Source organism: Chrysemys picta, chromosome 19, assembly GCF_011386835.1.
Source record: "Chrysemys picta bellii isolate R12L10 chromosome 19, ASM1138683v2, whole genome shotgun sequence".
In the NCBI taxonomy this organism is placed as follows: Eukaryota; Metazoa; Chordata; order Testudines; family Emydidae; genus Chrysemys; species Chrysemys picta.
The window spans coordinates 19209388-19236762 of NC_088809.1; the positions used below are offsets into that span (position 1 = coordinate 19209388).

Consider the following 27375-nt stretch of genomic DNA (forward strand, 5'->3'; position numbering starts at 1 on the left):
CAAGAATTTCGGCCCCCAACTCCCATTGAAATCAATTCGGTGCCTAAATACCTGTGAGGATCTGGTCCTCAGTCACTTTGAGGGCATCTTCCCGCCCCCCAATTAGATCAGAAGCACGTTGGCACAGGCACGCCTCTCTGTATATGGGTGAGACGTGCCAGGCAGCTGTTTCAATCCTCCACATTCTGTAATAATTAATGCCAGGAGCTCAATGCCCACACTGCCAGGGCGGAGCTCTTCACCCAGCTCGGCCCTTCGTCACTGCTCTCCATTTCCACGCTACGTCTCTTCTCCACCTCTTCTCTCTTGTTCCTCCTGCCCATTCCGAAGTCTGGTGTCCCCCACTCCTTGCTCACCCTCCCTTCCGTCCTCTCCTCTTCTGTTTCGCAGCCTGATCTCTCTGTCCCCTTTCCCTTCTCTTCTGTTCCCCTCCTTTCATTACTCCCCCAGCATCACTCTCCTCCCGGGGTGGTGTATGCCCATTCCATCTCCCTCTTTAGTCCTCCCTCTAGGGTCCCCCGATCTTCACCTTTCTCTCCCCAGCTCCCTGCAACCCACTTCCTCCTTCCCTCCATTGACTGCCAAGATCTCCAGTATCTCCACCCACCCCCCCACGTATTCATAGAACCTTTTCCCTCTGCCCCTTTAGTGACCCCATTTGGGTTTCCAGATAGGAGGGGTCGCCAGTGGCACATGGTTGGACAAACACCTGTCAGGGAAGGTCTAGGTGTACTTGGCCCTGCCCTGCCTCAGCACAGGGGGCTGGACTAGATGACCTCTCCAGGTCCCCTCCAGTCTGACATTTCTATGAATCTATGCTGCTTAAACCTACTGTGTTGCCTCTCTCAGCCCTCCTCCCCCATTTGCAAACAGCCCAAAGTGCAGAATGGGGGAGAAGGGGGTCACTCTGATGGGAGGCGTGGCCAGGCAGAAGTGGCCCATCCCTATGACACTCCCTTGCAGCTCAGGCTGCAGCTTTGGGTACAAGACCCGTTCTTTCTGATAGTGTAGTTCCACGCCAAGTGCCCTCTTCAGGCAGAAACCTGGGCCCAGCAGCTTCACCCAGGCCGAGCAGCTTAGCTTGGGCCGGGAAGGGAAACTATCCCAGTGGCTGGGCTGGCAAGCAGAGTCAGCACACTAGTGCCAGGATGGAATAACCGAGATTTCCACCTTAGCTCTGCCGTTGGCTTTTCCCCATGGTAGAGCCCAGGGCTGGGCTGGCACACACAAACACGCAGGCCCGGCTCTCCGGTGGCTTGGGAAACAATGACCTCCACAAAGCTGCGGCTGCACGGCTTGGGAGATGGGGAAGAGCAGGAAGCGGAGAAACCACGGGGGAGATGACTAAGCCTTGCAGCAGGGCCCCAGTAGCTGCTACTGCTGGATAGAGATACTGGAATCCAACAGGCAGCCGGCCCCGTTCCACCTACTCAACCCAATGCTGAGCTGTAGGAAGTGGGTTTAACACATTTCATCCAGCAAAGCCCTAAATGGCCAGGGACTGAGTTGTCTGAAAGGCACCTCTTTCCCTGTGCTCAGGGAGGACCAGCAGGGCCACCCAAGCTGAAGACCCACTGGAGAGCAGCTGAAGGATGTATTCCACAAGAGGCCCCCAACTCTGGAACTCACCAGCTCCCTGATCAGCAAGGGACCCTAGCACATTGAGTCCTGGGCCATGACTCTCTTTGGTGCTACAATAATACAAATAATAGATAGTAATCACTGACCTTCAGAGCCCTGGCTGTCAGGGATAGAGGATCCCGGTGGGACAGGTCTGCACTAAGTGTCTGGCTGCCGGGTTATTCAATATGTTAATTACCGGTTGAAAGGGGCTGGGTTAGTTAGAGGCATGGTCTATTTTTACAAGCTTATTTTCCGATATGTCAAGGAGCGTTTAGCGCAAGGGAGACGAGCTCTGCTTCTCTTTATGAAATGAGTGCACCAATCACGGCAATTTAGACAGGCAGGCCAAGGGGGGGAAATGAACAGTGAGCGCAGAGATAAAGAGAAGGAGATTGAAGCAAATACCAGAGAGTTTGAGCAGCAACTACCTTTCTTGGACACTTTCCTCCCTTCCTTAACTGAGCGGTTTTTTTTAGTGGCTCTACGGGTGCTGGCAGGTTGTGGCGCACAGGTCAGACGCACAGGAAGTCCAGTGGCTGACATCAGCATAGCCGTCATGCCTACAGGGGACACGAGGTCAACATGCAGGAAGGAAACAATGCGGAAATAAATTTATTTAAAGGGGGAAAAAAAAAAGGAATAAATTTTTCAAAGAAAATAAAAAAAACCTTGATTCAAAGAACACAAAGTATTTGTAAAGCAAATAAATGGGAAAGGTGATTCAGTTTGATTTCAGTGCAAGGACAGGAACTGGAGAATCCAGACGAGGAACGGCTCGGATGGTAAATTAAAGCGGAGGAATGTGTTCATGAATCTGATAAATGCTACCTGAAGCCGCTGTTTTAACAGAAGGCCTGTCTTCACCTCGGACTTGGAGCCTATGGATTAGCGGAGACGTAGGACTCCGCTAGTTAGATGGTAAGTGCCTCTACGGCTCAGCTCTGCAAGGTGGGGAGTACTTTTGACTCCACATTAAGAGGCTCGGCACTTTCCAAATTTGTTCCTTCGGCCTGGTCCACACTAACCCCCCACTTCGAACTAAGATACGCAGTACCTTAGTTCGAACTTACCGCGGGTCCAGACGCGGCAGGCAGGCTCCCCCGTCGACTCCGCGTACTCCTCTCACCGAGCAGAAAGTACCGGCGTCAACGGCGAGCACTTCCAGGATCGATCTAGGATCGATTGCTTACCGCCAGACCCGGAGGTAAGTGTAAACCTACCCTTAGATTGTAAACTCCTTGGGGCGGAGACTGAGGGCCCTGCTTTCATTTACGCTGGTGTAAACCTGGTGTGGCTCAACTGGTTTCAATGGAGTTACACTGGAGTCACACCAGTGCAACAGCAGAATTGGTCTCACTGTCATATTCTAGGCCTCATACAGCTCGGGACACGTCGTCTGCACATTGACCCCGATTCATTGAAACACTTAAGCACATGCTTAGCTTCAAGCATTACGGCACCCCATTGACTTCAGCCGGATCTCTTCGGGGCTTTGCTAATCAAAGCCACAGGAAAGCACTGTCCTACGACGGATTTGTTGAATTCGGTTAATTATTCCTCTTAAAAGAACACCTGTTCCCTAAAGGGAAATTGGCACAGACAGAACTTCAGGGTTGACTCTATCGATCTAATGCTGCAACATTCACTACTGAAATACAGGCCAGTTACAATCCTGTAATGTAACGTAATGCAATCTAATGTAATAAAACTACCCGAATGCGGATATATTCAAGGAACCGCCTGCCTGCCTCACTCCCCAACAGAAGAGTATTCTACCCTGACAGACACCAGGATATTTAGAAAATCCCTTTTAAATGCAGCTCTTGACAGTGGTCAACATTTAGCAAGAGTTACCCACCAGGGTAGTACATGAGATGTAGCGATGTGTATTTCCCTATTAGGGTTTCCCCTACATGGGGAGTGTTGGTAACCAATGGCTTATAACTCTGTTAGCTGATATTTTAAATATTTTGTTTTTCAAACCCTTGTTCGGTTGGGGAAGGAAAGGCAGCATAAAAGATGCACAAAATGAAATCGTTCTTTAACTAGTACAATAAAATATCAGATACATGCACATAAGCTATAAGCAACTGAAAACAGGGTATTAGCATGGGACATCTCAAGAAACCTTAAGTACAGGGGGACACTACCAGCTCGGCCTAAAATATAAAACTCACTAAGAACATCTATGGACTTTGCAGAGTCAAACACCCCCGTGAAAGGTCAGGGCGAAATGCTATCCAATAAGAATTCTCCACTCACAGCAATGACCGCATTCTGTACACACTTTACAACACCTTACAGTGACTCCTAGGGTTCCTTCTTATACAGCCCCTAAGACCTGACAACCTTAGGGTCTGATCCAAAGCCCATGGAAGGTGGGAGACAGGAAAGATTATTAACCCCTTTTACAGATGGGGAAGTGGGGCACAGAGATTAAGTGACTTGCCCAAGGTCACCTGCAACACCTATGGCAGAGCTGGGAATTAAACCGAGCTCTCCCAAGCCACAGTCCATCATCTTAACAACAAGATCATCCTTCCTCTCTAACAAGTGACTACCAGAGATGCAAGGCAGTGAAGAACTGGGCCTGATATTTGTATCCTGTCTACAGCACTGCAAAAGCTATCACAAATTGTTACTCTGACAGGCAAGTATTATGGTGATGGGCATTTTAGAACTGCATGTCAGACTAAAACAGAGATGATTTCAAAGGCAACCCCTTTGAAATGGAAGATTGAAGGGGGGAAAATGAGAGAAAAATAAAGGGAAGAGGAAAAAAGGATAGAAGAGAGAGGAGGGAAAGGATTGTAGGAGATGAATGAAGTTCTATCAAAGATCTAGACACAGAGTACATGGATAAACTACAAGCCACACTCCAACAGACAGGAAAGATCATTTTTAACGAAATCTCTGAGGAATGTCAATCTCTGGGTTTCCTTTCACATCACTCCTGCTTACCAAGAGACATGAGAAAACGGAAGCTCTCTGCCTTCTCACCAGCTAAGGGCCTCTGCCACACACCGTGCTGGAGGCCAGCACTCCGGATCTCTAAACAGCTTCCACCGTGGTGGACTGTGACACCACAACACACACGCACTCCTTACGCAGCAGCCGTGGGACAGGAAATGCAGAGAGTCCCCAGCAGCTGTGGGGTGTTGACAAAGGGAGACTCTTGATTTTTAGTGGGTGAAAACATTAAGCTATTAACCTATTGTCCGGTAACGATACCAGAGCTAGGTTCTCAGCGGTTAGAAATCAATGTAACAGTCAGAGCTACGCCAGTTTACACAAAGCTAAGAATCAGGCCCATAAACTCACCAATGAAAAATGCCAGTCAGAACCGAGTGTCTTTTTAATCCTGGACTAAAAACCTGGTTCCTGCAAGACTGCTGGTACTCCTCAATTTTCAGGAAGCACCGAGCGGGACTAGACCCGAAATCCTTTTGCATTTCCACAGCAATGGGACACGGCCTTCTTTTCGTTAATGGCGAATATGTGGATCATTTTTATTCCAGCCTCCTTAACCTCACCATTGCAACCACGCTATTACCGACTGGCTGCACGTACGTTCCACCGGCCACTTTTCATTGGCTGGAGGGCGAACAAATTCTTAGCACTGGTGGGTATGGACCCAGAACAGCATTCAATTTGCTTTACCACGTTTATTAAGGGTTTTGGCTACAAAAACTGAAGTGTTTTGTGCCTCTCTAGACTGTCAAAATGGTACTCAGGGGCAGGAAGATTCACAAATCCACACTGGAATATTAGCCCTAGGAATAATACACTTTCGTATTCAGAAGGAGACAAGATATTTTGTTCTCTGTAGTACCAAGGCATCTACTGGTTACATTTTCGAACAAGCCCTTCGCACTGTCTCCCATGCTGTCCCTGGCTCTTGGGAGGAGCTCCCTGTAAAGGTCTGCAAAGCTACCTCATTAGCCTCCTTCAAATCCGTCCTCAAAACTCCCCTTTGCCATGAAACTTACACTTGACAACCGTTGGAGTGCTGGTGTGCTGAGTCCACTGCCTGTCACCAAGAGCGCTTCATTGCTTCCCTGTACATCCCTATTGGTCTGAATCCATTTGCCTCTTGTCATATTTAGATTGTAAGCTCTTTGGGGCAGGGACTATATTTTTGTTCTGTGTTCGTACAGCTCCTAGCGCAATGGGATCCTGATCCATAACTAGGGTCCTAGGTGCTATGGTAATTATACTAGCTCTCAATACAGAGCTTTTCATCTGTAGATCTCAAAGCACTTTATAAAGGAGATCAGTGTCATTATCCCCATTTTACAGATGGAGAAACTGAGGCAAGGTGTGCGGAAATGACTTGCCCATGGCTACTCTGCAGGCCAGTGGCAGAGCCAGGAATAGAACCCAGGTCTTTTGAGCCCCAGTCCAATGTTCTAGCCACTAGGCAAAATTGCTTCTGATAAATAATAAACTGATAAATAATAAATCAGCCTACAAGTTTCTGATCAGGCAGGGATGTAAACACAGTTCTTCCGCTTGCCACAGAAGGAGAAATGATAGAGCTCCTCTTAACTGGACAATTTGATTATGTTAATTAATCAGCTAAAGTTTGTAAGGAACTTTGAACAAAGTGCTACACAGGATCATCTTCAAATGTACACAAGTGATACGGAACTGAGAAGTGAATTAATGATCTAAGCTTAATGGCTCTAGAGAAGATCACGGAAATATTGTGCGTATGCCATTAGAAAGCACAGGAGCTGAAGAACTGTGCATCTGAAAAAACGGAGTTAACAGATTTTTACGGCCACAAGGGACCATTAGGATAATCTAGTCTGACCTCCTGTAGAAAACAGGCCATAGAATATATCAGTTTCATTATCAGAGGGGTAGCCGTGTTAGTCTGAATCTGTAAAAAGCAACAGAGGGTCCTGTGGCACCTTTAAGACTAACAGAAGTATTGGGAGCATAAGCTTTCGTGGGTAAGAACCTCACTGACTTGCATCTGAAGAAGTGAGGTTCTTACCCACGAAAGCTTATGCTCCCAATACTTCTGTTAGTCTTAAAGGTGCCACAGGACCCTCTGTTGCTTTTTTCAGTTTCATTAGTTAATCTTTATCAGTGCAATATTGATCCCAGTGTGCATCTGGGACAATACACTAACAACGCATATTAGAGGTGAGGAATCATCATAAATAAAATAGAAATGAATGACATGAACTTTATACCCACACAGCACGTCAGGAGGTGAAACCATATCTACTATTCAACACAGACAGCAATGATCACATGACATCACGAGCGATTCCTCCTTGGAGCATCTATAATGAAGGCAGGAAGATGAACTACTAGGCTGTCCTTCTCCTCTACTGTCTGTTGTCTTTGGGGAGGACACGTGGAAGAGGAATCAAACGCAGCACGAACTGAAGCACGCAACAGTGACAAAGCACATCCTTCCTGAAACCAAGGAATCACTGAGCAAGCGGCCAGTCACTTGGTGCATCACTGTTCGGGCTCACTCACATTTGAATCATTTGCGTAGCCAGCAGCTGTTTTTCCCTTAAGCTTCTAATGTAACACAGGAAATCTCAGCACTCAGCAATCAACCCTTGTGGAGCCTGCCGGTAAAAATGACTTGTGATGCTTCCTTATGCAGATAAGCCGGCTTTGCTGTGGCTTATCATGCTCGACTCCTCTTCAGCACCCGGAAATCACTGGGTACGTCCACACTGCAATCAGAGGCGTGACTGCAGGTTGGGTAGACAAACCCACGCGAGCTTAAATTTAGCTTGCACAGCTAAAAAGAGCAGGGAACCAGCAGCAGCCCAGACTGTACCAGCCCACCTGGAACCCGGGGTACGTAACCACGTTCCTAGCTCAAGTCCGTGCCGCGGTGGGCTCCTGGCTATTTTTAGCTGTGCTGGGCGGATTAAAGCGAGCGCAAGTACGCCTACCCGAGCAGCCCTCTGATTGCAACACAGGTCAACCCAGTGCCACTGTTAACTCTGTCTCATCACTGGGGCTCTTGGCATCAATTTAACAAGACGAGGGAGCCAATTACGTTCGTATCCATTAATGACAAGTATTTATAGGCATGCGCTCAGCCTTAGAACCAGGGCACATATTACAAGGCTCAAAGAAGAGATTTCTGACTCTTTCTATGACCACGATGATCTACGTGGGGATGAAACAGAAGCAACAGCACACGAGGAGGAGTCGTGATTTAAACTCCGTCTTCCTTAAAGTTGGCTAGTGAGTGGCAAGAGCTTTTTAAGGAATGCAGATTTCCCACTGCAGGAGAGCGACAAATGAGGGCTAAGCTTTTGTCTAGGGACAGGACGGGTTTGTATTTTCAGAGCTACGCAGCGGGTTAGCCATGCGACACATACAGCACTGCAGCGGCACCAATGCATGTACTCCCCTGCCCGGAGGGAGAGTGGCTATATCCCAACATAGACCAACCCTTAGGGTACGTCCAGACTACCCGCCGTATCGGTGGGTAGCGATCGATTTATCGGGGATCGATATATCGCGTCTCGTTAAGACGCGATATATCGATCCCCGAACACGCTCCCCGTTGACTCCGGAACTCCACCAGAGCGAGCGGCGATAGCGGAGTTGATGGGGGAGCCGCGGCCGTCGATCCCGCGCCGTGAGGACCCAAGGTAAGTCAATTTAAGATACTTTGACTTCAGCTACGCTATTCACGTAGCTGAAGTTGCGTATCTTAGATCAATCCCCCCCCCCCCCCCCCCCCAAGTGTAGACCAGCCCAAAGTGTCAGAGCCAAACTGACATAACTCCACTGACTCCAGCAGAGAATTTGGCTGCTGTTATTGGATCTGTGTTGGAATTTGAAAATCTACCTCCAGTGCAGTGCAGATCTTAGCATGTTGTTTGTGCATACAAACTACACGTGTGTTGTAAGCCAGGTTAGTCTTACTCTGGCAATGGTCACAGCAATCAAGGATCTAACTGGTCTCCCATTCAAAGAAATTCTTACTGTTTGGTGCTGTGCAAGGACGGAGGATGGGGAGCACCCATAAAGAAAATGAAGTGTGGCAGGGTGTGTGCATACAGGCTGGATACGTGAGCAAGCTATAACACGTCACTTTGTCCGGCTGCCAGTTTTTGTTCAAATGTACTTTAGAGTTAAGCCTTGCACGGGGACCAGAACTTTCCTTTGAATAACAATGGAGATCCTATGCAGTATTGCCAACTCTCACAATGTTAGACTGATATTGATCTTGTGATATTGAGGGTTTTTTTTTTCCAAAGCCCCAGCCCCTGGAATCATGTGAATACATGAGAATCTCAGCTTGCATTTTAAAAAAAGATCATTCCTGACCTCCATGGTTATGGAGATTTAAAGTTGGAAACCAGGGGCCATGTGCACCTTAACGTATCAAAAACCAGAAGGTAAAGACAGAGAACCCCAAAGTGTACTTTTAGTTACAAGGCCCGTTCAAACATGTTGAGGAGCATCTCTGACTGGTAGCCAAAGCTCCTAAGACACCAGTCCATTTGTCCCAGAATATAACTAGTTTCCTAATGAATGGACAAAATGAGAGAGAATCCAGCATAGCAATAGATTTATTACTCTACAGCGGCTGGCTAGCCTTAGTTTTGTGCCTGTTTTTTTCACCCCAGAAGGGCCTCTCTCTGCACAGCCAACAAGATTGGTGGTATAGACCATCACTGAACTGCCTCGGTGAGGTTCTCACATGGCTCTATGGATCTCCTGGGACCTGCACAGCCCTTCCCGCTGATCCACAGAACAAAATCGTTTGAGAACTGCGCAGTGGAGCTCAGACGGTGTCCAAGGAGGGGATCTTCGCCTTATTAAGTCATTTGAAGCATGAAAAGTTGGGGAATCAAGATCAACAGAGGCTTTTCAAGTTTCCAAAGAGAGGTCCTAAGGTTACCCAAGACACAGTAGCCAAATAAGACGGGAAAGAGAGGTCACCAATTAAAGGCCGTGTCAAGTAAAGCCTTGATGAAATTCAGTATTCTTGTCCCCAAAACTCCTCTGCCTGGTGTTCTTCATAGATGTTCCTGGGCATCTATGGTTCGACGGGGACAGGCGAGCAAAGCCCACAGGTAAGTGGGGAACATGGAGACCGGGGAGATGGGTCGGAAACAAGAGGGAGTGTGGGCTATATTGGCAGAGAGAAAGGAGAGTCAGGACAAAACTGGGAGGAAAGATCAAACCAGTATCTTAGATGCCTATATACAAATGCGAGAAGTATGGGGAATAAGCAGGAAGAACTGGAAGTGCTAATAAATAAATACAACTATGACATTGTTGGCATCACTGAAACTTGGTGGGATAATACACATGATTGGAATGTTGGTGTGGATGGGTACAGCTTGCTCAGGAAGGATAGACAGGGGAAAAAGGGAGGAGGTGTTGCCTTATATATTAAAAATGTACACACTTGGACTGAGGTAGAGATGGACATAGGAGACGGAAGTGTTGAGAGTCTCTGGGTTAGGCTTAAAGGGGAAAAAAACAAGGGAGATGTCATGCTAGGAGTCTACTACAGGCCACCTAACCAGGTGGAAGAGGTGGATGAGGCTTTTTTCAAGCAACTAACAAAATCATCCAAAGCCCAAGATTTGGTGGTGATGGGGGACTTCAACTATCCGGATATATGTTGGGAAAATAACACAGCGGGGCACAGACTATCCAACAAATTCTTGGACTGCATTGGAGACAACTTTTTATTTCAGAAGGTTGAAAAAGCTACTGGGGGGAAGCTGTTCTAGACTTGATTTTAACAAATAGGGAGGAACTCGTTGAGAATGTGAAAGTAGAAGGCAGCCTGGGTGAAAGTGATCATGAAATCATAGAGTTTGCAATTCTAATGAAGGGTAGAAGGGAGAACAGCAAAATAGAGACAATGGATTTCAGGAAGGCAGATTTTGGGAAGCTCAGAGAGCTGATAGGTAAGGTCCCATGGGAATCAAGACTGAGGGGAAAAACAACTGAGGAGAGTTGGCAGTTTTTCAAAGGGACACTATTAAGGGCCCAAAAGCAAGCTATTCCGCTGGTTAGGAAAGATAGAAAATGTGGCAAAGACCACCTTGGCTTAACCACGAGATCTTGCACGATCTAAAAAATAAAAAGGAGTCATATAAAAAATGGAAACTAGGACAGATTACAAAGGATGAATATAGGCAAACAACACAGGAATGCAGGGGCAAGATTAGAAAGGCAAAGGCACAAAATGAGCTCAAACTAGCTACGGGAATAAAAGGAAACAAGAAGACTTTTTATCAATACATTAGAAGCAAGAGGAAGACCAAAGACAGGGTAGGCCCACTGCTTAGTGAAGAGGGAGAAACAGTAACAGGAAACTTGGAAATGGCAGAGATGCTTAATGACTTCTTTGTTTCGGTCTTCACCGAGAAGTCTGAAGGAATGCCTAACATAGTGAATGCTAATGGGAAGGGGGTAGGTTTAGCGGATAAAATAAAAAAAGAACAAGTTAAAAATCACTTAGAAAAGTTAGATGCCTGCAAGTCACCCGGGCCTGATGAAATGCATCCGAGAATACTCAAGGAGCTAATAGAGGAGGTATCTGAGCCTCTAGCTATTATCTTTGGAAAGTCATGGGAGACGGGAGAGATTCCAGAAGACTGGAAAAGGGCAAATATAGTGCCCATCTATAAAAAGGGAAATAAAAACAACCCAGGTAACTACAGACCAGTTAGTTTAACTTCTGTGCCAGGGAAGATAATGGAGCAAGTAATTAAGGAAATCATCTGCAAACACTTGGAAGGTGGTAAGGTGATAGGGAACAGCCAGCATGGATTTGTGAAGAACAAATCATGTCAAACCAATCTGATAGCTTTCTTTGATAGGATAACGAGCCTTGTGGATAAGGGTGAAGCGGTGGATGTGGTATACCTAGACTTTAGTAAGGCATTTGATACGGTCTCGCATGATATTCTTATCGATAAACTAGGCAAATACAAATTAGATGGGGCTACTATAAGGTGGGTGCATAACTGGCTGGATAACCGTACTCAGAGAGTTGTTATTAATGGTTCCCAATCCTGCTGGAAAGGCGTAACGAGTGGGGTTCCGCAGGGGTCTGTTTTGGGACCGGCTCTGTTCAATATCTTCATCAACGACTTAGATATTGGCATAGAAAGTACGCTTATTAAGTTTGCGGATGATACCAAACTGGGAGGGATTGCAACTACTTTGGAGGACAGGGTCATAATTCAAAATGATCTGGACAAATTGGAGAAATGGTCTGAGTTAAACAGGATGAAGTTTAACAAAGACAAATGCAAAGTGCTCCACTTAGGAAGGAAAAATCAATTTCACACATACAGAATGGGAAGAGACTGTCTAGGAAGGAGTACGGCAGAAAGGGATCTAGGGGTTATAGTGGACCACAAGCTAAATATGAGTCAACAGTGTGATGCTGTTGCAAAAAAAGCAAACATGATTCTGGGATGTATTAACAGGTGTGTTGTGAGCAAGACACGAGAAGTCATTCTTCCGCTCTACTCTGCTCTGGTTAGGCCTCAGCTGGAGTATTGTGTCCAGTTCTGGGCGCCGCATTTTAAAAAAGATGTGGAGAAATTGGAAGGGGTCCAAAGAAGAGCAACAAGAATGATTAAAGGTCTTGAGAACATGACCTATGAAGGAAGGCTGAAAGAACTGGGTTTGTTTGGTTTGGAAAAGAGAAGACTGAGAGGGGACATGATAGCAGTTTTCAGGTATCTAAAAGGGTGTCATAAGGAGGAGGGAGAGAACTTGTTCACCTTAGCCTCTAAGGATAGAACCAGAAACAATGGGTTTAAACTGCAGCAAGGGAGGTCTAGGTTGGACATTAGGAAAAAGTTCCTAACTGTCAGGGTGGTTAGACACTGGAACAAATTGCCTAGGGAGGTTGTGGAATCTCCGTCTCTGGAGATATTTAAGAGTAGGTTAGATAAATGTCTATCAGGGATGGTCTAGACAGTATTTGGTCCTGCCATGCGGGCAGGGGACTGGACTCGATGACCTCTCGAGGTCCCTTCCAGTCCTATAATCTATGAATCTATGAATTTCCTTTCCTTACACAGACTAGTTAAGCTACCCACACCTTTCCTCTGTGACTTCTTTTACAGTCACATTCTAATATAGATTTTCTGCTGAAAAAGAAAAATTGTGTACTGTTGTAGCTCCCTCAGACCTTTTAAAGGCTGCTACCCTGAACCAACGGCAACATGGTGCTTCCGTTAAAGATGACCACCCTCCGCTCCAGTCAAAGGCAGGCCCTGTAAAGATTCAGATCTAAACAAGAAGAGCGTTTGCCTTTTAGGAGCTACCATTTGCCCATCGATCACGCCCTCGTCGGAGCATTTCTGGACTCCAGTAGTGCAGAGTGCATCTTGTCAGACCTTGGCCTCATTTTTAAACTAAAGAGATTTAAAAAGTTTTAAAAATTCTCGTTCCTGCATCCCCTGCCTCCAACAAGAGTAGAAGAATTGATTGCAAAAGTGACTTTTTAAACCAAGGGGGTGGTAAAGGGCTGGTGCTATTGGTTACCTCCTGGAGTTCCTCTATATTAAAACAGGCCACCAGATGAACAATTTGATCAAGTCCAATTGCCTCTTCCAAACTGAGAACGGATGACCCGTATATGGAACATACCAGCGGCCAATTCAGCTTTGTTGAATCTAGACCTATATGGTTAACCCAGGCGTTTCCTTTGTAACAGTGCCTATACAATAGGTCCATTTGACACGTCGCTGCATATAGTAATGAGCCAAATTCAGAGCATGTATAAAAGGTGAAACGCCACTGAGGTCAGCCACTCACACCAGGCCTGAGTCTGGCCCAATGGCTCATGTCCATTAAGTAGGTTTGAGAATTTTTAGCAGAGGGAGGGATTGGATTGGCTGAACATTTCGAGGATTTCCAATATGTAATTGCTACGACTAACTGGACAGCACCAATTGTGCACTAGGCGCTTTCTAGATGTACAAGACAAGGACACGACTACAAACATGCCCCCAGTGCTGGAGGACGGACACACCCAGGTTGTGGAGTATTCACCTCGGTACGCTGCAGAAGAGCTTACAGTCCAAACAGACTGAATACAAAGGATGGGAGTCGGGGAGAGGAACGGAGGATGTTCTGTTATGTACTCAAAGATGTCCTGCCATGCAAGGGCAACATTGGACAACACCATATGGGCCTTGTGGCCGTTCTGTCCCGGGATAGTGACACGGTATTGTGCTATTATTAAAGTGCATGGACTACATTAGTATGCAGAAGACATCATGTGATCAGCAGAACATCTAGTTTCAGAAGATGCCACCAAACTAGAATCCCAGTTGCTGTGCACTAGCTGAATTAAGAGATGGCAAACGTACCGGCAAGCTTCCCACCCTCTGGGACACAGACTGGCAGTTACATTGCAAACCACACGGGTGTGGGATCATTATCCAGACAATGCCATAGAGTCGCAAGGTGCAATTCTACTCTGAAAGGCAACTATGTACAAATGGATTCCTCCTTCCCTAACAGATCTGCTCCCTGGGAGTATTCAGAGTCAGAGCTGCAGACTTCAACGGCAAACGTAAGCACCTCCTACTTACTCCCGCAGTTACAGGAGAACTCATGCTTCATCCACAGAATTACTAACCAAGTTCCAAATGCTTGACTCCACCCCCTAGGCTACAGTGCCTGACTTCCCCTCTCTGTCAGCCTTTGCCCTTACAGGCAACAAGTCTACACACTGTGGCATTGTAGAAAGACAAGGGTGGGACCATTCCCACCCTATTACCAAAGCAAGGACAGCAATTCAAAACCAAGTAGGTACTTACCGCAATGCGGTTGAGAAAAGCCAACCAGCTGCTGGTGTGTGCACTTTCTATACATTTTCAAACACACTAGCTTTATTCTCTATCCCGTGCTAGGCCCTGTCTACATGACAGGACACTCTACATTCTTATCAGAGGCTACATGAGGAAGCAAGTTACAAAGGAAAGGAAAAAACCTAGGGAGAAAACGAGTAATCAAGGAGTCATTACCTGCCAAAGCTTGGTTCACTTTGCTGGGCTTGGGCATCTCAACCGGCAGATTTGGGACACTGGGGAGAAAAAACAACAACAAAACAAAACGTTTAACATCACCGCACGGATGACAGACAAGATGGGGCAATTCAGCGGCACGTGGCATTCTGTCCAATGGCCACTGAAAGTACTGTGCTTGTGATCGTTACATTTTCCCATCGTACCTAGCCAAGTCAATCACTGCAGAATTAGGTCTCAAGTACATACCAAAGTACAGCTGGAGATACAGCAAAGGCAGAAAGGCATTAGACTTTCCAAGTGACTTGCTGCACTGGTTGTTGAGGATAGTGAAAATAAAAGCAATCTCACTGCATAACACCACCACCACCTACTCTCATATAGTGACTTGCAGCCGTAGATCTCAAAGCACTTTGCAATGGAGATGAGCACCACTTTACAGATGGGGGAAAATGAAACACAGGGAGGTGAAAGTCGCAGCAGAAGTCTGGTGGGAATCCCAGTCCAAGCGCCCTATCCACTGGACCGCACTGGGACACGGGAATGGGAACACAATGGGAGGCCTGAGAGACCTAAAGAAGTGAGGTGTCCAATTTCCCTTGAGTCTGACCACCCCGCTTGGAAATCCCAGCCTACCTCCTTTAGGAATTTGGTGGGGCGGGTTTCCAGTGGCCTGCAAGGGGACGGAATTTCAAACCAAGGTGAATTTGGAATACCTGGGCATGGGCCGCAGAAGCGTGTTCTGCCGACAACAACGATTAGGAAGGAGAGGGAGGGAAGCAAATTGAAAACACACGGAGACAAGAGGTGACAGCAGGAGGAAGAGGGTCCGGGTTATGTGGAGCGGGGAAAGGAGACCAAGGGCTTGTCTACAAGGACAGCAAGCCAGGGTGTGAATCTACAGCACGCTAGCTGGCCACGTAGTCATGTCCCGTGTGGACCCTGCTATAGCAGGGTAGATTCACACCCTGGCTTGCCGCGTGGTAGCATCCCATGTAGACAAGGCCCGTATAAATGGAAAGGGAACATCCAACTCTGATGTTTCAGGTACTGGGGTTGTGAGACCACTTCAGTCTAGGATGGAGCATTAGCCAAGGAGGACAGGCAGCCATGCTCTGCATCAGTGAGATAGTCAGTCAATCCCAATTCACTCAATGTAAGATAGGAATAATCATGGTTTTACACTTACCCAGTGCCTGTCACCTCAAAAGAACCTGACAGGGCATCACAAACTATACACATACAAGACTACTGAAATGCAGCCATCTCTGGGGTGGAGGGAAGAAAGCAAAGCACACAGCACAATGGAGGGGAGGGGCAATTTTGCAGAGGATATTAGAGCAAGAGAAGCGGCAGCACCACTTTTACAAAAAGCAAAGGCCACGGGGTCTTTGGGTTCAGATTATTAAAGTGGTCTACGGGCTCTGGGACGGACAGACCGATCCCTCCCCCCCGCACACACAGGCCAAGAGAAGCTTCTGTTTCTAGGCCAAAAGAAATGCGATCGACCGGCGTTAAAAATCAGATTCCAAATATTGCACAAAGCAGGTTCTCTATTAAATAACTTTCAAAACCCACTTTCCTGTTTTCTCCCCCCATTGCTCCTCCTACCTTACATGCCTTGAGACGCACTGTAACTCAAACAGAGGTTATGGGCTCGAGGCAGGAATCCACTGGCTGAGGTGCTATAGCTTGTGTTTTGCAGGCAGTCAGAGGAGAGGATTATAATGGTTTCTTCTGGCCCTACAAATCTGCATCATGGTGGTTTTCCCATCCGGCTATTTCAGTAGCTGGGTTTCCCCCGTCACACTAAGCTGTTCGGAATGTCGCAATCTTTTCAAGTGACACATCACTTCGCTGCTCTCGCTAAGGGCATGACCCAAAGCCCACCCAAGTCCCTGGAAAGGCCCCAAGGGATTGCCAAGGGCTTGGATTAGACCCTAAAATCCATTTCATTCTTCACAACATTTCTCTTCTGATTTGGCCTCTTCCCAGCAGTTCTCTTCTTGGTGTTTCTTTCCTCTCTAGCCCGATCTCTTCCCACGCCCCATTTCTAGCCTCCACCACCCCCCTCCTCGGTCACCTCTCAGGAGCAGAGCCACAGCGAGGATGCGTCTCGCCCTCCAAACGCGGACAATGAACGTTTTTCGAGGCTCAATGAGGGAAGGCGAATTTGAGGATCGCTCTACCAACGTCAACGAGCTGACAACCCTGAACCAAAACGGCTCGCCTCCTCCCTCGCGAGCACCGCACAGGACAGAGGGACGTCCCACCTGGAAGAGCTGTTCTCTCAAGTTCTAAGCTTTGGGTCCGTGATCCTATCATGTGACTGCCCGCTCCACCGCACCTCCATGTCATCACACACACACACACAGCGCTAGCCTGGTTCATCCCCCGTGCAGAGTGGAGAGTTGCAGACTCGTGCTATCACTTCCCTTTTTTTCCTTCTTGTGGATGGCAGAAAAGATTAAAGAATGCAACCAAATCCTGGGCTTAGCAGGGAAGATGGGTGGATAAGTGAGGCTCTCACAAGGTGCGTCTCCAGAAAATGACACAAGAACGGCATAGGTCTCCTCCCCGTTTGCAAGAGTACTAAAAAGCTCCCGAGAGGCCTCTACAGAGGAGAGAGAGCAGCAGAGGTGCCTCATCTGTAATTCCTCGTAATTCAATGGTGGTAACAACACTGGAAGCTCAAGAGTAGCAGGGCTCAGGTGTTGTTACCACCCTGCACTCGTGGGCACTGGCAGTGAACTGCACGTCCCATTTTGGCCAGCTAAGGAAAGATCAAGTAATGCAGATACCACTTGATACCAGACGCCCCTGTGTTCTTGGGGAACCAGGGTGCAGTATCCAGCCTGACTCATGAAAGACGCCACCCTCCCCCCGCTCCCCAGCCTCTGCTTAAACCAAAACCCATCAGAGGAAGAAAACTTGCAGAGAGCAGTGAAGGGCGTTGGGAGACACACCTAGACCCCTCCTGACAAGGGTGACAAGATTAAGACATCCCCATTAGCATACAGAATGGAGAGCAGAGACAACTCCCCTAGCCTCATCTGCATGAAAGATGGGACAGGAAGATATCTCAATTTACATACAGAATGGAGAACAGAGAACCACACTGAATTCTGGGACCAGAAAAAGCAGGGAAGCACGGCATCATGGGAATCTCTGCTCCAGATGCTAATGAACCTACGCCTGCCCACACCCCCAGCTCAGCAGTTATCAGACCAATTCTAGTAATGAATCCTTAAGTGATAGCCAAATACTGAAGCAGCCTAGTTGTATTGTGAGCTCCCTAGAAGAAAACACCACTCATAGCCAAGAGTGATCAGCTCCTATTGTCTAGTCTAAAGAAAACCCCTGAGTCATCAGTTTACCTATAAACAAATCTAGTGTTCTCCCTTGAACCATTGTATTTTCTCTACAAAAATCCCTACTCACCCTCTAGTCAGGGTTCTGATGCTTAGGCCTTGGCTACACTCGCGGATTCACAGCGCTGCCGAGGCTGTGAAGAGTGAGTGTAGTCGCACCACCAGCGCTGCGAGAGAGCTGCAAGTACTCCACCTCTCCGAGGGGAATAGCTTGCAGCGCTGCGAGTGTGTTTTTTCACACCCCTGAGCGCAGCAAGTGCAGCGCTGTGAATTGCCAGTGTAGCCCAGGCCTTAGATCCAAACTAGGCATCAGTTCCACTGGAACTCCATCATCTCCTCACTGATCGTGCTGGGGACTCTGCCTGCCTCTTGCCCTCAGGACCCTCAGCTACCACCATCATCTGGGAACCCCGACCAGTTCAAGCTTCAGGGAGCGGTGAGACCCCCTTCTTTCTTTCTCTCTCTCTCGGTTTTCCTATCTACCTTAGGTATTAGCCTTTAATCATGTATGTTATGTTGGTTTAGTCCTCCTTGTGTGGTTATCCCTATTATTCAATAAATAACTGCTATGGTTAAGTTGGTTGCTTCTCTCTCTCTCGCTGAACTTTACTCGTTTGTGGTTTTAGCTTCCCCCATTCACTCTACAGCAACGCTTCTTTGACTTAAGCTAAAGATCCCTGCAGCGCCCAAAATACTGTGGGGTTTGCTCATGGAGTAGGTTACTGCCAGTACAATTGTGTTGGGGGAGTGGGGATTGGGACGTGCTGAATTTGGGACGCATAAGGGTAACAGCTTGAAAATGCTGCTTGACCCAATCCATGGAGCCCAGGGGCATATAAGGAGAGACAGCTTGAAAGTGCTGCTTCCTCCAGCCCAGTGAGTCCAGAGACATATAAGGGGTCAGCTTGACAGTGCAGATTGACCCGGTCCGCTCAGACTTGCTCTGTTAATGTACGCGTGGGTGTGAGTGTTTTCATCCGGTTCTGGGGTGGGAGTAACCCAGTCCTAGGGACCCTAGGTCCTGCAAGATAGCTCCATTGGGAGGGGACTTGCAGAAGGGAGAAGTAGAGCTCCATATGTAAACACAAGTGACCCAAGCAGTACATTGATAGAGTTACAGAATCCCCTTCTCCAGAGGAGTAACCCGAATAAATGAGCATACCCCAAAGTAATGGGCACATCTGGTAACACAGGCATCCACTAAGTACTTGTACGCCCACATCGCTGGAGTAACTGAACTGGCGAAAGCACCACTGCCCCCTGCAAAGCAGAAGCAAAATCCCTCAAGTGGAACAAACATATCGAGGTTTCCTGTCGCTGCTACAGTACATAGAAGGGTGGAACATTGGGTAATCTGGGCTCAAAACGTGTGCTGGACACCCACCAGGACAAGCCAGGAGCCTAGACAAACCATGCTTTGTGAGAGTAGGCAGGGACGTTTCGCATACTGCTCAACCACTGCAGGAGTCAGGGCCCTCGTGAAAGGACAAGTGACCTTGGGATTTCACAGCGGGAAGAACACAATCTCCTGTGCCCAGTACGTGTTTTTTCGTTAGGGTCACAGACCCAAGCCTGGTGAAATGGAGCGAAGTGATGGGTTCCTCTTGCTGGGGAGACTCCTCACCATATGGTTTTGCGGGTGTATTCAAAGCCACAGTACCGGGTATAAAGTTTTGTTATGCCAATGAGTCACTCACCAAAGACTGACCCTAGATCTGCGAACCACAGGGCAGGCCAGCTGACCAAGCTGCCAGGGTGCAGTGAAATGAATTGGGAGCAGTGTGTCATTCAGCTACACAAGATGTTAAGGAGTTGGGCAAAGGGGAGTGGGATGGATCTGCCCGGAGCAAAGCCTGAGACGCCTGCCGTTGCTACAGCAGAAGTAATATTTTGGGGGGCAGAAAACGCCCCCAAAGACTCCTCTCATCTACTGATATAGTCAAGCCCACGGAGCAGTATTTCCCTCGGTCCATGTCTCCGACAGATGCCCGCTCACCGATATGTCTCCCCAGACTTCCCGGACGCTTGTCTGAAGCTGCACGAGAAAGAGAGGCCTGGGCGTGAGATTACTCACGGTTACATCAGCGGCATCTTTGTTTTAAGAGCCCGTATGTTAAAGCCTCTCTCTCTACCTTGGCACGGGAAAAGCTGACTGGGTTTGACCCAAACTAAGTAGTTCTGAACGAGTAAAGCACCTGCCATACATTCATGCTCAAAGAGAAAAAGGCAGATCTGACAACACTGCTTCTCCTTCCTTGCAGGGACAGAGGCACCGGGGAAGAAATCAGATGGTCTTTGACAGGTTTCAGAGTAGCAGCCGTGTTAGTCTGTATCCGCAAAAAGAACAGGAGTACTTGTGGCACCTTAGAGACTAACAAATGGTCTTTGACATCCATTTCTAAATGGAAAGGTCTGCAGTTGCCCGTTTAGGACAGAGTGGATTTTACTCCCATGACACCAGAGTGGAAAGGACTCTGGGTAAAAGGCTACATGCAAAAGTTGGGCAAGTCCCACTAACACGTCTAAAGCTCGGGGTTTGTATCACCCCCTATCCAGCCAAAGTACCGCAGCCCCCATCCCCACAGCAGCTGAGCCTCTCCCGGTCTTTAACGTAGCAATCCTCACAGTATCCCTGGGAAACAGGGCACGTTCCCAGGGAGGGGAAAAGGGGGGTCAACTCCCCTCACTGAGCCAGCCCTTGCTAAGGTTCAGGACACAGACACTTCCCTAAAGAGCATTAGGGAAGCAGTGCGTAGCAATACCCCTCTGAAGGATAATTAAACCGACCTAAGTCTCCATAGGGACAGCGCTAGGTCGGTGACAGAATTGTTCCATGAACCCAGCTATCGCCTCTCCGGGAGGTGGATTACCGACGCCAATGGGAGACCCCCTCCTGTCGGCGTAGGCAAGGTCTACACGCCACTGGAATTTGACCCACATGTTTCTACCCAAAACAGTGCCAAGCTGGGGACCAGTAAAACTGAAAGCTTGGATTCAAACCCCAAAGTCAAATAACTCCAAGGCCTTCGAAGTACAATAGTTCTCTTATGTTTTGCAGATGCACGATCATTTTGTACCACCTGCCCGAACAAACAGCTGCTCATAGAGTGATGGTGGAGGCCTGTCAAGCAGAAGCCTGAACAGCTGCAGAACTGTTTTTACTGGGGCACAAACAGGAAGGATTCATTGCAACAATTTACCTTAAAGTGCCTTGGCTATAATGGGGACATGACATGAAGCATGGTTTTAATGGTAACCGTAATACCTAGCTCTTTTCAGCAGTACATCTCCAAGCACTATTCAAAGGAGGTCAGTAGCATTATCCCCATTTTACAGATGGGGAAACTGAGGCACGGAGCAGCAAAGTGATTTGCCCAAGGTCACCCAGCAGGCTAGTAGCAGAGCCAGGAATAGAACCAAGGTCTCCTGAGTCCTAGTCCAGTGCTCCATCCACTAGGCCACACTGCTATTCTGTAAGTACACTGAAGCTGGGGGAGGTTTGACTCACTCAAGCTAGCCACCTGAGCTCAAACCCCGGGGGCTGGGCAAGCATTGACTTGTGTGGCCAGCAAGGTGGTGCAGTGGCTATAATTTATCAATGGGCTCTAATGAAAACTCTTCCCACCCACCCCTTAGTAGCCTGAGAAAACTCCTCATGTACCCACCCAGTTGGTCTTCCATCCATGCTCTGAATACCTAGAGCTAAAGCTGCCGATGTGAATAAGGAAGAAACAGCAGGACAGAATCACAGCCTTAAACACTGGGCTTGGGAAAACTCTTCCTACAGAAGATCGGTTCCTCTTTCCACCAATGTTTTAAAGGTTGCCCAGGTTCTCTCTGCAGCACTCTGTATTGATCTATTAGGATGCAAATGGCCATGCCCGACCTGATTCTGAACTTGCACTTCCTCAAAGAACAAAAGAAGCCAGACTGAGCACTACAAACCCAGGCCCAAAAATACATTTCCTGCTTCGGCCTGGCCCAAACTCGCCGTTACTTGTGTTTTTACAGAGGACACAGCAGTCTAAATCAGATCTCACTCGAGAGAGACATTTTGCGTTGTGATACCCGGCCACGTGGGGATGGCTACACTCCAGCTGGGAGGCGTGCGCCCCAGATTCGCACTAGCTGCGCTCAAACTAGCGCCCTGAAAACAGCAGCGTGGATCGCCGCCCAAGTCAAAGCCTGCCCAGCCCCCTGGGTCTGAGTGCAGGTGGCTAGCCCGAGACTGCGCATGCCGCAACGGCCAGACTGCTGTTTTCGGCAGGCGAGCTTGAGCGAATCAAACCTCCCAGCTGCACCCCTGGATTGTGAGCGGTTAATCCTGAACAACATCGGGAGTAAAATCACCTGCCCATGTGAGGCCCCACGGCTGGGTATGTTGAAAATTCTGGACTCCCATTTCACCGAGTTAACATCACACTAGCTAGATTTCTTTAGTTTTTTTTTTTAACAAAATGGGAAACAACAAAGTGGTTTGTTATTTGTTGTATCTCAGCTGAGCTCAGGGCTTCACCCTGCTATACAAAAACAGCGAGAAAGTCCCTGCCCTAAAGGGTTTACCTCCTCATCTACAGACAAGGCGGGTGAATGGTGGGAGAGGAAAAAGAGTAAGTTGCAGAGCAGGACTAGAACTCAGCCCTCATTCCCTCCTCCTTGCCCCAGCCACTAGGCCCTGCTGCTTCTCACATAGTGCTCCATCCTGACAGATGCTGAACATCTGCCCACTTCCAGGAAAGTCAATGCAAATTGTGGGTATTCGGCACCACACCCATAATCTGCAAATACGGTGTATGTCAAACCACTGTAAACTCACCCCCCTTTGATTTTTAAACACACAAACTAGCTTACAGCTATGAAAGCCTCCTGCCACCACATGCGGCTGAACTGAACGTTTGGGGCCAGAGCCATCCTTGGTTTAATTTCAGTCACGTTAATGGAGTTGCACCGGGGATTACGTTGGTCCGCTTTATAATTATTACAGTGTTAGAGCTGCCTTTATTACATCAAAGACACTTCTTACCAAACTTCAGCGATTTATCCCTCTCTGTAATTAACTAGAGTGATGCAAAGAGCATTACTACGCGGCGGTTCCCATCGCTTTGAAATCCACCCCTTCCCACTCCTGGTGTTATCTTCAGAAAGCAGCTAAGCTCACAACAGGCCCATGGCACCAGCAATTGTAAGGTGCTGACTGTTCTGTAGTTTCTCTCTGCTACACATCCAGCTGGCAGTGGGAATAATAAATGCACCGTTCTTACAGAGAGTGCTTTGCAAAAGAAGGTTGGCGTCCCCCACCCCCATGTTACAGATGGAAAATAAGGCACAGAGAAACGAAATGACTCCCAAAGGCAACCCAGCGGGGTAGTGGCAGGGCCAAGAATCGACTCCCCGCCCCCTGAGTTCCAATTCGGTGCCCTACCCGTTGGGCCACACTGTTTCCTGCTCCTCTCTGGAATTACCTTGATCTAGCAATGATTCAAGGGAATCCGGAATGTAACCGACCTTTGAAAAAGGTGTTGAACCCCCCTGCCCTGCCCGGGATAAATGTAAAATTAATGCATTTCGTTCAACTGCTTCCGCTGCTGCAAAAGAGCAGACCCCATGTTCAAACCATATTATAACCTGGCATGTGCTTGCCAGTGTAGAGAGAACTACACGTTCTCAGTGTGTTTCAGACCTAGGTATCCTCCAGGGGTGATGCACGGTTGCAGCTCTGCCTATTCCTTCATTCAGTTGCATTCAATTAAAGCTACACTGATCTGCGGCCACTTTAATTCTGAATATGAGCATCCACACGGGGGTTTAATGTGATTTAACTACTCCACTTTCAATTCACACTTTCATTCACTCGCATTAACTTTCCTGCGGGCCCCCCTCTCCTTGTGTAGAGGAGTCTTTGGACAGGAAATACCCAGAGATGAAAGGGGGGCAAACCTGTTCATTGGGTGGCCGCTCTGGAGACCGAAATCTCTTCACTGCCCCTTGTACACACAGGCCAGTGTCACAAAACCCAGCCTCAGAACAGTCGGGGCTCTGAGCCTGGACCACAAAACTGGCAAGGGTACGTCACAACGGAGATGCATCAGCAGAGCTCTGTGTTGGGAGCTCACACAGACACCCAGCTCTTGCCAGGGTAATTAGTCCCTTATGTTCACTGACACTGAATCAGCCACAAACACTAACATTTCCCTGAAATGTACAAGCGACAAAAGGAGGAGACGCATATGGACTGTGAGGGAAGAAAAGAAGAAACATTTTGCAGAAACAAACCCTAGCTGAGGAGGGAAAAGGGAGGAGGGGGAAACCCAGGAATGTCACAGCTAGAAGTAAAATGAAACACATTGTGAGAGTCGGCTGCTCAGGGTTCCTCTAATACATGGGTATTAGAATATTTTCTGTTGGAAAATGGAATTTCACAAGCCGGAGAACAGAACCCCAGACAGGAAGAATTAACTGGGCTTCCGACTCGAGTCCATCATGTGGAAAGAAAGGGAAAAGCCATCCAGGGCTGTCTGCTTGGGGTGAAATTGTCCCTTTTCCATTTGCTGCTATTTGAGGCCCAAATTCCCCTCACTGTCCCCCTTCCCTCTGAATCCCTGCGTGTAGGGTTAGACCGGGGAGGGGGAATACAAGAAAACCCCACAGAGATTCAAAATCCAGAGTTAGGAGGATGCCACAAGGCATCCAGAAACATCCTCTGACAAAGAGTTGCACTGCCCATCCTTTCCTGAATCACGGGGTAGGAGCTTGCTCCTCCAATGCTACAGTCCTCCCCCCATCAGTGCAAGAGCATGGTCTCTGGACCCCTCCCCAAAGTCTCCCCCAGCTCTACTGATAGACATCTGCCAGCATCAAATAAAGGAACAGCTTTTCACATGGAGTGCACCGGAAACAAATGACAAGGGTATGGCTAGGATACAGGCTAATATTAGACATTGCCCTCCCCACCCCCCAAAAAAACCCCACAGCTAAGGCAGAAACCTCCACAGCCAGACGCTCACAGGGTAAAGGAAGCCAACAAAACTCTCACCTTCCAAACCAAGTTCCAGTCCCCCAGAAAGTTAGTCTGACAATCTCCCCACAGCAATGTCAAGGGGCTCTCTCCTGCGCCAGGCACTGACTCTAACAGCCGGACGGTGATCTGGAATGGAGCTGGCAGCCAGGAGGGTCAAGCCACAAAGGCAGATTTCATAGTCTGCAGGTAGGACCACTCCTGTCTCACCATTTGCAGGTGTGTCTAGTCTCTCCCACACCCCTCCAATGACCCTGAGTATAAGCCATATTCCCTGTGGTGTTGCATTGTTCCCAGCAGATGCCTGATCAAGTAACCCCTCCGCAGCCTCTAAAAGGCTTAATGGGCCATGGATTACTGTGAATGTAGTGGGCACCACACTGTCTGCAAGTAAAGTCAGCAAGTTTCATGACTTCACTGATGGGCACCCTCGTCTGCCAAGTTACGGACCAGCTTCCTCCAAAGCCACCTTCAATATACTAACAGCTCACAGCCCTTGGGCCCTCCAGGAATGTGGGACTCAGTCCAAATCCTAACCAGGGCCCTCTTGAAAACTGCCCACTTGGTCCCAAAAGCTTAGTCCACATGGGCAAGAGAAGGCAATGCAATGGCTCTTGGGAGCTCTGGTACTGTGCTGCTGGGTGTGGATTAAGAATCAATCCAGTCCAGCATCAGTGACAAAGCATATTAGTTAGGAGCGAGCTTATCTGAGCATCCCTTAATGCTCCTGAGAGGACAGAACAGTTTGGTTCTGTTTGTGAACCAGTGTTTCCAAACCGGCTGTGTGTTTAGTACAGGAAACAGTAGCCTACGAGACATATGAGAGGGGTTGTATTCTTCCAGAGGAATGCCTGTCTTCTGCTTGCACGAATCCACAGAGGTAGCAGAAATGAGGCGGATCTGGAATCAGTTACTCCCCCTCCTTGATTTCACGGCAGCCCTCACCCCACAAAGAGCTCACACCACCCTACTGACAAACAGATTTATCTGGATATAAGCTTTTGTGGGTCAAAAACCTCACTTCTTCAGATGCATGGAGTGAAAGTTACAGAACTCCATGCATCTGAAGAAGTGAGGGGTTTTACTCACGAAAGCTTATGCCCAAATAAATCTGTTAGTCTTTAAGGTACCACCGGACTCCTTGTTGTTTTTGTGGATACAGACTAACACGGCTACCCCCTGATACTTGACCACCCTACTGTTAGTACCTAACCTAGTCTTAGGGAAGGTCTGTCTTCGGGTGATGTCTGCAGTACCTCTCTGGTCATTCCTAAAGCTTCCTTCCACAAGGATCAGTATGCACTTTGCAAACGTTTATATATATATATATAGACACACACACACACACACCACTGAAATGCAGCCACCTCTGGGGAGGAAAGTCAGCAGCCAACTAGGCCAATAGCCTAGAGCTCTGTGTAGTAGTTTGGAAAGAGAAGGGGAATTTGGGACAGGAAGAATCTTTTCCTCGTATGCAAAATCCTAGAGATATTTAATGTTCAGACAGGGCTTCACCTGTAAGTGTCTCGTCTGAATGTAAACTAGAATACTGCACTATTAGAAATCAGAGTAACTGTTTCTTTTTAAAATCAGGACACTGAGGCTCAAAAATAATTTAAAAAAACATTCATATTCCCCTGACTACCATCCTTTTGTATTAACCATACAAAGCACTTTAAAAGTCCAATAGACTATTCAACCTTCACGTTTTTTATATTTTTACATTGGATCAGCCTGGACAATTAAACTAGCAAGTTCGTGTTCAGCTTCTCCTGCTGATATATGATGTTCCAATGTCTGGGTTATTACAGTGAAACACACCTAGCTCTGTAGACGTACACAGCACTTTACAAACACATGGGCTCAGGCAAACTTTTACTGGATGAAGTTCTCCCACTTTCTTTCCAGGAGGCCACTCACATGAGTAACAGCTACACGAGTAATACTTTGCAGGATCGGGCCCATAGATAAATCACGGGCCCATAGATAAACCACAAGCAGCTTTGCAAATACTGCTAGGGGAGGTTTAAATCCGCAACAGGGAATTGTTGTCACTGGAAATCAGACAAACACTGTCACAAAAACATTTCCATTAGTCCTAGTTCTGGTAATGTCCTTTTTAAACCACAAATCTAAGAGCCAACAATACTTAGTGCTTTTCATTTCTATATCTCCAAGCATTTTACAGAGGAAGGTCAATATTATCCCCACCTGGAAAATGGGGAAACCGAGGCACGGTGTGGAGCGGTGACGTCCCAAGGCCACACAGAAACTCAATGGCAGAACAGGGGAAAGACCCGAAGTCTCTTGGCTTCCAACCCAGTCCCAAAGGAGTTCTTTGTATTCTGCT

The 27375-nt window shown here is 47.8% G+C and overlaps 1 protein-coding gene across 7 annotated transcripts in view; it reads right to left on the bottom strand.

Moving 5' to 3' along the window:
- The window catches only part of DTX2 (deltex E3 ubiquitin ligase 2), a 67195-nt gene that overhangs the window by 20260 nt on the left and 19560 nt on the right, over positions 1–27375 (bottom strand). For 4 of the 7 annotated variants that reach the window (XM_042857740.2, XM_024103477.3, XM_005284432.3 and 1 more), the window contains one exon: positions 14640–14698. In XM_042857740.2, the coding sequence (XP_042713674.2) occupies positions 14640–14698 (59 nt within the window). Of the gene's footprint in view, positions 1–2051; positions 2184–14639; positions 14699–27375 lie in introns of all 7 variants that reach the window. The other 3 variants (XM_024103476.3, XM_042857738.2, XM_042857739.2) reach the window with 1 other exon arrangement.